General features: G+C 35.2%; 1 protein-coding gene and 1 long non-coding RNA gene across 2 annotated transcripts in view; one reads left to right on the top strand and one right to left on the bottom strand.

Moving 5' to 3' along the window:
• LOC149797528 (uncharacterized) overlaps positions 1–13,742 on the top strand; it is a 152,917-nt gene that overhangs the window by 78,597 nt on the left and 60,578 nt on the right. The window contains exons 25-28 of the mRNA XM_089960771.1: positions 417–527; positions 909–1,010; positions 2,749–3,077; positions 5,165–5,199. Coding sequence (XP_089816897.1) covers positions 417–527; positions 909–1,010; positions 2,749–3,077; positions 5,165–5,199 — 577 coding nt within the window. The remainder of the gene's footprint in view (positions 1–416; positions 528–908; positions 1,011–2,748; positions 3,078–5,164; positions 5,200–13,742) is intronic.
• LOC149797529 (uncharacterized) lies at positions 4,417–12,569 on the bottom strand. The gene is made up of 2 exons (XR_016421842.1): positions 9,410–12,569; positions 4,417–7,104 (listed from the first exon to the last, which is right to left on the bottom strand). It is a non-coding gene; the product is annotated as an uncharacterized LOC149797529 (long non-coding RNA).

Raw genomic sequence — 13,742 nt, 5'->3', positions numbered from 1 at the left:
CATTCGCAGTCATTTATAATTCGCACTTGATTACAATTTCTTAACAGCTCGCTGGATGAAAGTATTGCCTAATCTATATTTTGAACAAACACGTGAAAATGGCTTGTAAATGTATACATAAGCAACGATGTCAGACTATTCTAAATCGGTATACAGTAATATGCCTATAATGTGACTCTAACTCATTTAAAAATTAGAATATTCTCTTGCTGCTTATGCTTTCCTTGCGTACGTTGATGGTTTTCTCGGAAATATCTCACAACGATAATCACGTTGTTTACGAGATGTTTACTCAATTATACAATCATGTGTTGCGATCTAAATGCACTCTTGCAGATATATAATTATATATAGATATGCAAATACAACAGTACACGACACATAATATTTCTGTCTCAAGTTTCCGAATATTCCAGGAAAGCCAACAAGTGTGTAAAGATATGTCCTTTAGCCGTTATGAAAAACTAAAGGAGACATGTTATGACATTAAGTTCAGTTCTTCAGCAGATGGTGAGAACAAACGTAAGGTAAGCATCATTATCTATGGATATGAATACATGTGTATAAAGTTATAAATCAAACTTGGAAAAGATCTTTACAAGTTTGTTCCATTACCATTTCTCTGCTGTTATAGCAATCGTGTTTAAACGTTTTTATTTTTTTATTTTCGAGCATGAGAACACAAATGCTATTGGTTTATAAGTTTGAGTTTATTGACTGTCTTGATGTAAAAACGTGAAAATGCTGATTTTTTTCTGTAGGTAAAACAGTACGGAAAACGTCTTGTATTGTGGACTGAATGTATATTTACAATGTGAAGTACATTGTTTTGTAGTAAGGATTTACTCAGGAATATGCCCAGTATATGAATCTGTTGAAGAATGATTGAACATATATTTTTATTTCAGGATACAACATCAATAAAGGACAAGCTCAGCATAGTATTGCAGCAAGACATAAAAAGAATTTGGCGTGAATCTTGCAAAATATTGTTTAGAGAAATAAATCCAGTAAGAATACATTGGTCAAAATACTTAGATCTTTGCTCAAGCTATAGTTAGGTCAGAAATTAAAGTTGAATTTGCTATATGTTGGGACAGAATTTTGTTAAAACATAGTGGAATGCATATAAAACCTTAAGAACTTTATAATAGTTGCATATAATCATTTCATTTGTTTTTAAATTACGAATTGTTAATATTGGCGTGTAAAATATTGGGATCAAATTGACTGAATCCCAAAACATTTTAGATACATATCTGACTTTACATGATACAAAACTTTCAATCAGCAATCAGTAGAATTCATGAGAAACTTTATGACATGTGAAGCTTTATGACATATATCAATTGATTCTCTATTAATAGAAAAATACATAATAATGTAATTTTAATGGAAGAGAGTAACGTATTCCTTTAGGTATCCTAATGTCCTCTAGTACAATGCAGGTGGATAGCAAGGTCCTAGGTAAATACATACATATATAGATGGAAAGGCACATCAACATAATTACATGTGCTTAACATTTCACACACTTGCTTAAAAAGCCATAGTATAATTACATACACTCATGGCTTCAGATAAATTCAAGAGAACATATGATACTTGTACTATAACTTGATAGTTTGAATGCACTAGAATGAATATTTTATATTTATAATGATATTAAATTGTTAAAGGCGAGTCCTAGGCTCACAACAATAGTAGAGTATTTTGTCTGGTTAAATTAAAATAAATATGATGCATATATAACTGTGGCTAAACATCAAAGTCCTAAGCTTCACAAATGTTTGATTGTGGATACGTTAAATGGATGCCTTGTATTAAGAATTTACCATTAACATTGGTGCACTCAGCGCAATCGACTCAAGTGCACACGGTGCTAACTTTATCTATGGAAATAATGCATAAGCAGATGTTGTACCTTACTGGCCGACGATCTCACTGTTGTCAATGTATTAATGTAGAACAATAAAGGCTTCATCACACTAGTTTAAAGAGAGAATGTTGTCCAACACATTATTTTGTCCTACAAATAAATAAAACAAATAATGTGCCAGTGGTAACGGAACTAATTACTGTTTCGTTTATTTTATAAAAGGAAAAACGAGACATTTAAATTGGCATTGAATGTTATGGAACTCCCGGGCATTGTTTCTTTAGAACTTTCCTAGTGATCTGGGTCTCCCGATAGATCACAATGAAAACGCGTATGTCGAACTGAATTGTACATTCATTAATAGCACAATACAATATCGTGCTCTGCATTGAAAGGCTAGAGCTTTAAATTCGCATTTTTTGATATTTCAGAACTTCCGCACAAAAATAGGCAACACGGAATGCACAAGTTCAAAACGTTCAAATTGTGCAAATGATGGTAGATTTCTTTGAACACAGATGTGGAGAATCTGTGTCAGTTTGAGACATCGCATCTTACAAATATCATTAGTTACACAAAAATCGTAATAATTAGTAAGAAATTCTTTGTTTAAGTTTCATCTCACTAGTTTGTGTGTATCATTGCAAGAAACTACGAAGCACACGACTCAAAAGTAATTACATCGACAGGCTTTATTTTACTTCTTGATATAATATTACGCAACATTCATTTTTTATTTTCATGTAATACTTTCTCTATCCATGAGAGGATTAATAATATAAGTGAAAGTGTTACTAATAGTAATATTAGTAGTAATTGTTCTTCTTGTTTTTGTTGTTGTACTAAAATATAATGTTTCTTTTTAACAGATTATCGAAAAGAAAGTTGCAGAGAAGTTTGACTTTCTATCATTGAAGATGATAAAAACACAGGCATATCTAAAAGAATGTATTGAGCTTTGCTGGTTCATGAATTTGCAGGAGAAACCAATGCACTTGGATATAAATGTAAAAGGGAAGGCTGGACATCCATGCTTTGACAGCGAGAAGTTTAGACCATACACAAAGACTGGCCAAGATATAGATTTCGTTGTATGGCCTGCACTCTATTTGTTTGAAGGGGGTCCATTGTTAAAGAAGGGTGTCGCACAAGGATTAATAGTTTCACAGTGTTCTAGTGGTCAGGATGACTCGTGTAGGCTTTAGAACTCTCAATTATTTCTAATGATTCCATAGGGTGCCTATATGTACTATGATATGAGACAAATGAATACGCACGTTTCTAAATGTACCGGGTCTGAATATTTAAAAATGTTTTATGTGAAGTCAAGTGCTTTAGAACGTTTTGTGAAGTACGGTTTCGAATTTCTTTAAGAAGCAGCCAACACTATCCAACCTATACATAGATTTACCATGCAAGAATGTATCCCAAAGCTCCAGAAAAACGTAGTATGGATGGTGATTCCGGCGTGATATTCAGAAGGAGAAATTAGATTAGTATCCTCTTTGTATCTATTTATAACTTTTATATGTCATAAACTCCATAAAACGCCCCAAAGTGACTCTTCCTGAAAATTGTTATATTTTAATACATCTTTCCTCGCGGATAAGAGTCCAAGTATGATATTAACCGGCGACTCTGAAGACAATATGTGCCCAACAATGACTAAATCAGTAAATTATGTTAGCTTTCTTTAGTTTATGTGCCCCTCGGTAATGCCATACATAGAGTTTGTCTCTTGCGATATTTCGGGAGGATTACCAGTATATGTATCTTTCTCTTTGCTCGTATAATCTTTGTTCAAAAGCTTTTTAAAAAGGACAAATGAGGTGCACCAATTGTTTATGTACATAAACTATACTGAGCAACAATTTGTTTTATGACAATACGTTTGTCGATTCAGTCGTGTTGCTCTAGTTCACGTCAATTGTGATATTTCATGATGTTTGAACTCTCAGTGATGTCACGATTTGAAGATCGAATTTTCCTGACGTTCGTACTATTTATAGATGGTAACGTCACCAATCGATATCACAATTTATCACGCTAAGAGGATTTACGACGTTATTGTAGTAGTTATGATCATAGCTAAGTAATATTTATCTAAATTATATGACACGAGGCTTTCCTGTTTTTCAAATTTCTGTTCGACAAATTTGGCTTCTCAAACAAAACTTCATAATATTAAGTCTTATATTAGCAGCTTATTTTGAGCTCACTACTCAATAGCAATCGTACGTTTAATCAGATGATGTAACAGACGTAAGTAATAAAAGGACAGCGATGAAAACAACCATTGAGATTAATGAGATACTTAAAGCGAATAGCAATACAATAATGTATCAGTATTAAACAATAATTAGTAAGTATACATAACATAAACATGTTGCTACATGCTGAAATAAAATATATAAACATTTTGTAGTTAAGGGATGGGTGTGGGTATATAGAGGACTTGTAACGTAAGCTCAGGAGATAAATAAGGACATATTAGATATTTTAGGTCACTATTGCTAATGACTAAACAAATATATATCTTCCCATTATGAAAATTCGGATATTTATAACAGTTTGAGTATATATCTATAGTATGGGACTACATTTCGATTGTTCCGTTTCTGATAGCATCCTATTTATATAATGGAAAAAAAAAACATGCTTTGCTTCTTGGTTCACCGCATGGACACCTACTGTTAAACGATAAGTCTTTCTTGACAAGATACTCATCACATGAAGTACTTAGTAATATAAATAGTGCTTGTAAGATGTCCTCAGATATTGTATCATGATGGTAAAGGACTGATATCGTTTCTGATTTCTATTTAAGTGTAATAAACAATATTTTAATAAATATTTGGTTGATTTTGATTTCAAGTTATACAATATTTGAAGAAGTAATCCATAAAACTTCATAAGAGATGTTGATGTTTATTCCGACATATCTCTTTCTTAACAATATTCTTTGTGGCTGATCTTGGTAATTATTGGGACGGATTGCAAACACTGAATTAAACTAATTTGATATTACAAAAATAATTATAATTGAATATTGTAAAAAATATCGAACACAAGATGCATTTATAGCAGACACATATTACTGTATACTTAAAATATAAAAACATTAAAATGTTTTGCTGATGGATGAACAGGGGCATTAAATTGTGATTAAACAAACCTCTTAGCGGCTATCGTGTAGCAACAGAGAATTGTTAGACTTTCCGACGGAAGAATATTGTATTGCGCGGCAGACTTCGGTAAATCTTAATTTTTGACGTATTTGTCCAGGCGAAAGGCGTTTGGAGGTTACTTATATTACAAAGGTGTGTATTACTTATCTTCTGGACACTTGGTTAAAGCAATAATAGCTGCGATTCAGGCGTTATGCATTTATGAAAAAATTAAAGGTTACAGTTTTATGCTTACAGATCATTGTTGAAATTACTTTTCATTATGTCATCTACAAGATTCTAGCATATGACTTAGATTGCATAGTTGTATTAAAACTTATGCAGGTCTCAACTTGTATTTATTTTATGCCTTTATTATAGTAGGCGCATTTATCCCCAAAATATCACCGTATTCCAAAAGAGGTCACTTAAAAGTATATACGTAACGCTCTAATGATTTTCAACCAAGTTTAATCTTAAACTTATTAGAAGAAAAAAAAACAGGCATGCATGTTTGGTTATCTCGCTGTATAATGTCTGCGAGTTGTGCGGTGGTCTGACGTGGAACAGAAGGGGAATTGAAATTAACTAATTTTAAAGTTATGGGAAATTCTCAACTGGACTGTCTGGGGCATTTTCAACATGGAGAGAACACTAAGTATAGGTAGGTATATACACTCTATACACTGAACTATAATTGTATACCGTCACACTTGGAGTCAAACGGAGATAAAAGGATACAAGTACACAAAGACAAATATATTTATGCATTTTCATACATGGGGTGACAAGAGTAGAGTATATGTGCGCGTACACGTATATATTCACATTTTGGGATGAAAAAAGAACAAACACACACTTAAAGAGAGACACTGGCCTAGTTTTACAATCCAAGAAATTTTTAAAATTTCATCTAACGTTGAAATTAATTTTGTAATAATGTGAATGGAGTTTACTGCCGTTTATGATTTTGCCAGCCCATATCTAGTACTCATAGTAATCTTGACGTACCCAATTTTACAAGTGGTTTTTGTTGCTAGTTTGGCTTTCTAGATTTAATTATAACATCAAACTGCTACCTATTATAGTCCGATAAAAACTGTCAGAATGTTTGCAACAAACAATTCATTTGTCAACTGAAGTATAGTACACTGGCTGACCTCTGTTTACCTAATGTCAGTTCACTTCGTTACAAACGTTTTATTACTAATGAGTTGATGAGACGAGTGTTAAATTTTCACACTGTCAGAATAAAGCAAAATTTTTGCCTGAAGCGAAGTTTTCATTGTTATCGTATGTTTGTAACATTTTCTATGTCATTTTGTTTAATCGGCAAAACTAAATTAAGTGGCTATATTGTAAAATACATATAATGGCCTGCTATCAGTGGATAGACTATCAGTTTTATTTGTGCCCTTCCCTCTTTACCCAAGGATCCTTTCTTGAATAGTTTTCAGCCCACTTACTACTTATGTGCCACGATGTTCCCAAGTTACATTTTTACTAGTTGTTAATAATACTTGATACATTCATTGCAAGATTTTGGGAAAGTTTCTTTATGATTTTCTGGATATGGCGATTGATATGTTTTAATGTTATTTAAATATGTAATTTAAAAATGTATTCGACATTGATTATCCCACAAATTAACTTTAAAGAGGTTTTTGTTCAGAACGCAAATAGCTTTATGTTGCAGAAACTGATTATCAATATGAGACTTTGACCAATATTGTGGACAGGAACTTTCATTTAATGTTATGTTTCATCTGTCATAGCGCATACAAATCAAGATATCAGATCAAAAGATTTGTCATTTTAATGCCATAGAGCCTAGCATAAAGGGTATGATCAACATGAAGTTCAGGGGGTTTCGTAACTTATCATGTACCCACTTGCTAACGGCATGAGGAGCGAAAGGTCGCGAGGATTTTTTCGACCAGGAAGACGGTGTGTGGACTGTTTGATTAATTAGCAACTTTACCATAGTGAAAACATAGCCAGGTCGCCGAGCCATCGCCATATTTCAGCAGTACGTGTTAAAGTTAACTCACAAGCGACCTTGCTGGCTGTTGGTATGGTGTGCATATGTGGAAGAACATATGTTTTTACTCCGCCGTTTCAAGGCGAAGGTAATTCCGTGGGCTAAAAGTTGAACACCACACGGGAACGAATATGACTACTAGAGCGATTTTTTTTTTCAAATGCTCCATCGCATTTCGGGTGCCAACGTTCGGAGTACATATGCCAGATGGGATTTACCACGCAAAAAGCTCTCCAGGAAAGATATGTGGGCTCGATAGGTTGTTGCTCGAGGAGAGTTTCCCAAGCCAAATATGTTGGCTTTTACGCACCATTGTAAGGAATCAAATTTGTCCAAATTGTTTGTGGACCAGACATAGTTGCGATATACACGTTGGATTTGGCTTGTAGCAATTGGTTTTCTATCAGACACAACGGAGGACCTACTACATGTAGAAACGGTCTTGGCTCCCCATGAGATTTTGAAGCATCGGGACACCTTATATGGCTTTGCCAACGACTTTCCCGTGTTGCATGCGCATTGTGTAATCAAAGGAACCTTCCATACAAGAATGTCGGTCAGTGCCAGAGATGACCATTGCATTGCCAGAACGTCATTTAAGCAAAATATTGCAAAATGCTTCGGGCTTTTACTCGACCAGCTAGATACGTACTATCTCTCTAGTCTGCTCATGAAGAGATTGCATGTCGTTGACAATGCTCAGCACTTTGTCCCCTTCTCCGCATTGTAATACCAAAAAGCGTGTGGAGCGTGCCGGACACAAATGAAAGAGTTTTGGTCTGCTCCCACCGCCAGCTTCCCACCTAGTTTAGCAGGTGCAGAAATCGAGAGCACTTGGAACCTCCACTCTGTTGCCGAGCCACGGCGCCTGGCGCCGCAGTTTGCCTCACATGCTGGGGATGTTTCCAACACGCTATAATTGATATGCTTCTGAGGCATGGAACTGTTTTCTATGAGTGCGTCTATGTCGTGTACCGGCCATATAACTTGAGAAAGTGTGTTGTGTAACCTTCGCCAAATTCTTTTTTTCCACTGCTGATTTGGTTGCAGCCAATACCGCTAGCTTGTCAATGGGCATGGTTTTTGGTGCAACAATCTCCATGCCGCACAATATTGGATCTGAAACCCCATTCCTCCCTCCAAACCGTCCATCTCTTTCTGCAGAGAGTTGCTCCATACTGGTGTTTTTTCGTCTGCCTTTGGATTGCCGTATGTGCTACATTAGCTCACGAATACTATCGTGCGTTTTGCGATTCGGAATATGATATATGGAAAGTCGTTGTAACTGCAGCCGACGGAGTAGAGTTTGACATCTTTTGGAGTTATGTGTAGACCTTGCCTATTTGCATTTTGATTTTAGGTGGGGCAAATCCTTTGCCTGTGTCTGCTGTGGCATCTGAACTTAGAAGTTGTATGGCATTAATAGTTTTTTTCTCAGCGGCATCCAAGACAGCATGCACGTAACCGTATCTTTCTCTAAATGTATGTACCAGACTTGAACTGGTTTCTAACCAGTCGGTCTACGCTAGCGTTGCAGAAAGTGATCAGTATCCCTTTCTGAAGGTGCATGCACAGTCAACTCAGTTCGTAAATGAAAGAAACATCTCATAGCCGTCATCCTATTCTGCTAAGCTCTGCATGCATTCGACCAGGATAGGTTTCAGCCCATTTGATGTCTAGATGGTTTCTATCTTGTATTTAAGAAGCTTTTCTATGAACGTTCCGCCTTGTACAATGCGGAAACTAGCTATCTTTGTTGAGACTGTGTCCTTTTCGGGAAAGCAACGGAAGCCAATAAAAATCACCGTGTTGGTTCCACCTGTAAATGCTTTAGCCACGAATGCAGGAAACATCTTCTAGCTCCTTAGTATCTTTACTTCAAGAGCTTTCAGAATCCTCTTCTTGATTTTTACTGCTCGCTTCTGTCTGTTCTTCCTCGAGGCATGTATATGTTCTAAACCAGTCAGCTTTACCATGCTTTTCTCGTGCATTTTTGTTTGCATTTCCTCCACTCCTTACCGACGCCGTACCTGACGTCTTTTACGCAGGCAACTGCCGCTCCCTGTTTTGGGACGAAGGTGTGGATAATAAGTCTTGTCCCATCTTCCTTGGGTCTGGTGTGGATTTAATATGTATTGTTGAAAGTTCACCATTATGTTTTAATCTCTATCCTAACCTTGATGTTAACCACGATGTTCAGATATTGATACTTGCATTGTTTATACCAGTGACTGATACCGTAGAAATATAATGCGAATACGATGGTCAGTCTTGAACCTGCACATCACCATCATCAAATGGCTTAATGAATCCTTTATATACCTTCATATTTTGAACCATGCTATCTTGTTTGTCTGTCACTTAACTGTTGGATCTAACTTATCTGTAATATAATTCATTTCACAAGCTGTTTTCTAGCCCCATTGTTATATGTACGAGTAGCCAAAACAACAAGAGATCTAGACCTCCAATAGTTTATGTTCTTTTGCCCAATTATCAAAATTGTTTTATAGCTATGTTTGATTTATGTTGCCATAACTGAATGATACAATCGATACTCTCGGGTTAGTTTAATCTGTCAGAAGTTCGTGTTACATTGTGATTTGTATCTTGTTACAGCGTGATAAGTGCTAAATTATAAAGTATAGTTATCAATATGTTTAATGGATTTTATGTGAGATATCAATTTTCAATACAGAAAATGTGTATATTACTAAATGCATTTGCCAATTTCAATGGGTAATTTGCTGTATCCAACGATATATATTAAAGTGATTCGCATGACAGGGTTAACGAGCTGTAGTTGATAATTGTTTAAAATCTGAAGTCAATTTATCCACGTTAGAGTATTACCTTTTTCTAGGCGATTATTTAGAATAACAATGTTAACGTGCTTCACAATGTTCACCTATGCGTCATATATTAAACTGGGTTTCCTTGTGAAAATACACCGATGTCTTATTCAGGGTATTTGATAAGCACATGCAGTTCGTTTGATTTTTCTTTCTTATCTGTTAATTTCCTCTAATGTAATATGTTCCTTTATCTTGTGGGTCTACTTTTGTCCACGTCGTCTATGTTTTTCGTTCTTACACTTATAACATTTAACAACCGTTATCATTGCTTATCAGGGTGCAAACAGCAAAAGGAAACAGCGTTTTCTCTGAATAGTTTTAGTTCCATCTATGTATTGAACAACGTATTCTAATAGCCGAGTTTAATAGATTTTGTGATAATTAGTTAAGAATAAAAGTTGTATCAATAAATTAAATATTTTCAGGCAACAGTTTTGTCCAATGAGGATCTTTTTATATTAAAGGCGGCTATACCTTCTTCTGCTGAAATTTGAAAGGCCTTTAAATGTTATCATAAATGCATCAGCTACTCTTTTTTCTTCATTGCACTTTATGCCCAACACTTAGCAGGAAAGCTTGTAATCTTTTACACTGTATTTGTCTTGAAACCTTTTCGAGATATAGTTAGAAGTATCTGCATATTTTGCAGTCGTATATCTTTGGTTCTTTTATGTGATGTAATTGATTACTACTATAAAGCATTGCGCACAACATTGTCCAGTAAAACACTCAACATGCGTATCATTTAATTGTGCAACTATGATCTATTTTGGTAGTGCTTTCCTTTTCCCTTCTGGGTGTGTTATCCGTACGTATTATTATGCTCTATACGTACAAACTACTTCATTTCTTTGTTTTAAGTTGCAAAACTTGTTTCCTTCATTAAACTGTGTCTTTTTATTATTTCGTTGTTTGACGATTTATCTGAAAGCGTTGTGTGTGTCATCTTCCTTTCTGGTTCACTCCATCAGCCAAACCACATTTTGAGAGGACATCTATAAATGTGGCAAATGCATTTTTATCCATCACTGTGTGTTTAACATGACTTTATATCAACAATGCCCTCAGGGACCCTAGTCACACTCTGACTAACATGGACCCTTCCGTGTGAAAAGTTTTCTCAATTAATTTGTAGCGTGCATATACGTAAATTGCTTTGTTAATCGCTCATTAAATCAGCGTATTTTAGTATATTTGTGTCCCGTATAATTGTATTCTCATATTTCATTGATATTTGTGCCATTAACGGTACATTCAGGGTAATAGCAAAGATGTGTAAAACACTGATCTGTGTTTAACTATAAAAAGTACATCTTTGGTGAGGTTATGCCGTTTCCGACATAAGCCTAAAAGAGGCATAAAACATCCTGAGTCTATATACCTATGTATATAAAGACTAACCAACTGTACATCCATCGTTTATGAAAGCTTTTTTGTTCAGTACATTTTCATATATAGTTTTCAGTCCTCTCAAACACTGTTTCACTAAATATACTCTAAAACGTCTATTTGTTTCATCATCGACAATGTTATTGTTATTGCCGAAATCATTACCATTACCACGTTTTACTGCCAGCTCATGCACTGTATAAGTGCTTTATGATTTAGTAGTGTACTGATTCGTGTATACTACTTCATAAGTTCCATCATAGGTAGTGGTTAAATACAAACCAAAAATATATACCACAGAGATATACTAACATGTATAATAATTCATTTCAATTATTTTCTTATTTAAGCTTTGTGGTTTGATCTATATCAATACAAATAAAAACGAGTAATTGTCTCAGATGCAATCTTCATTATCTGATGAGTATAAGAAGGTTGCGCCTTTTTTGAAGCCTAATTTCGTACAACCATAAGCCAGACTAAAATTTGTTTATAGTTATTTGAATTTACTTTACTGTTACTTATGGGTCACTGTTTCCCAAACTCACTTATCAAAATTCACCCAGCGACGTGATGAAATTACGTTCTGTGCATACCTTTGTATCGTTGCTAGTACCTACTCTGGTATTGATAGCCTTGCTGCCTTTTTCAGGATAATAAATGGCGTTGAGTGGTAAACAAGGATGGAACTGGGTTTTATCATTGAAAGATCTTAACCTTCAATTACTACTAGAATACATACACTTGAAACATTGGCTCTAAGGTTGTGTGCTAGTATTTAATAGGTAATGAATTATTTACTCATCAGATTAATTTTAATTTAAAATCATGTTTAGTCTATGTATATAGTGTCTGGCTGTAAAATAAAAATACAGATTATTGATTACTTACTGATATTCATATAAACATGTGCGTTATGCATGTAGCATTTTCGTATGCGTGCAACATATAGTGTTAGTTAATTAGCTTTATATAGCACTCAACCGTTCTTGGTATTAGAAAGAAACAGACAATGCACACTGGTTTAGAACCGATATGCGGAAACAGCTAGTTTATGTTATGCTATCGCTGGACATTAAGTACTTGGAGAAATATACCGTCAGGGGAATCTTATATCCGATTCGCAACTGTACTCATTTATTGTAATTAATGAATAGTATTATATGATCATTCTTGTCTCCTTTACATTGTCAGAATCGTGCAATATTTTACAACATAGCACACCTTCATATTGCACACACGTGTACGACACGTGTGCCCACTAATGTATTAGAAACTACTTTGCAAATAAATCAATTACACTGAAGTGGTGGACGCTTTACGTTTTGATTGATTAAATTTGTTTCTGAATGAACTAAAGCAAATGTTTCATGGACAATCACACACCAGGTGCTTTGCAATATTTGACGTTAACTGGTTTGATACTATGTTTCGGATTTAGGTTAGCGATATACGCCAAACCGGTCATAAAATTGTTGGATCCCTACAAATAACACGCAAGTGACAAGGCATAAACGTGTCTTCTTTGGCTGGTAATAAGCATGGCAAAATATATACTTACGGTTTTACATCCTAAATTTCCTCAAAATGTACTGTCTTAGTTCTGAGCCATGCCATAGGTTATATAGCTTGATTACGCATTTTGAAATTGTACTGAAATGTCGACTACATTGTAAGTGCAATTACTTCCTCCTTACTGCGCTCAAAATAAAATAAACGCTATATTCCGTAGCGTTTTTGAGATAATTACAACTGAAAGACTTCATAATTTTCCCACATTATGATTTCAGACATTCAATTACAAAACAGAAGCACATCTGCAGATGTCAACACTCTGCTCCCACGCTGTTGAAATCAGATGTACTTCAAGTAGAATGGACATAGACAAGCAGAGCCCATAATCACGAAATTTTGTAGAATCGACACAAATACCAAACTCTATTCATTCCACTCAAATGGAAAAGTTGTTGCTATTCGCATCCATTCACAATATTACTCTAAACTAAGCTCAAATTATGTGTGTGTGTGTGTGTGTGTGATTTGAATTTTTAACGTAGCTTTAACAATTTTCCAGTCATATCGCTACAATGTCTGCAGTGTGGCAGTTTAAAGTGATGTCTAGCATTGAGGCATTATGTCGCAGACATGTAGCACTATGTCCCACCCAGTTACATTATTCTGACACAAGGCCGACCATTCCTAACACTAACCTCTTAACGATGAGCACCTAAAAAGTCAGCCGTTAGTACCATTTCTATAAGTTTTTGGTATGACTCGGCCGAGGTTCGAACCCACGACCTCCCTCATCTGGAGCGGACGCTCTAACCACCAGGCCACCGGAGCGGCATGCCTTGAATGTCATACTTGCATTGTGGGTGATCATGGAATGAAATTTTTCGAGCACTAGAACT

Source organism: Sinohyriopsis cumingii, chromosome 6 (genome assembly GCF_028554795.1).
Source record: "Sinohyriopsis cumingii isolate HCF-2022 chromosome 6, ASM2855479v2, whole genome shotgun sequence".
Classification (NCBI taxonomy): domain Eukaryota; kingdom Metazoa; phylum Mollusca; class Bivalvia; order Unionida; family Unionidae; genus Sinohyriopsis; species Sinohyriopsis cumingii.
This window is presented reverse-complemented; position numbering and strand designations above follow the sequence as displayed.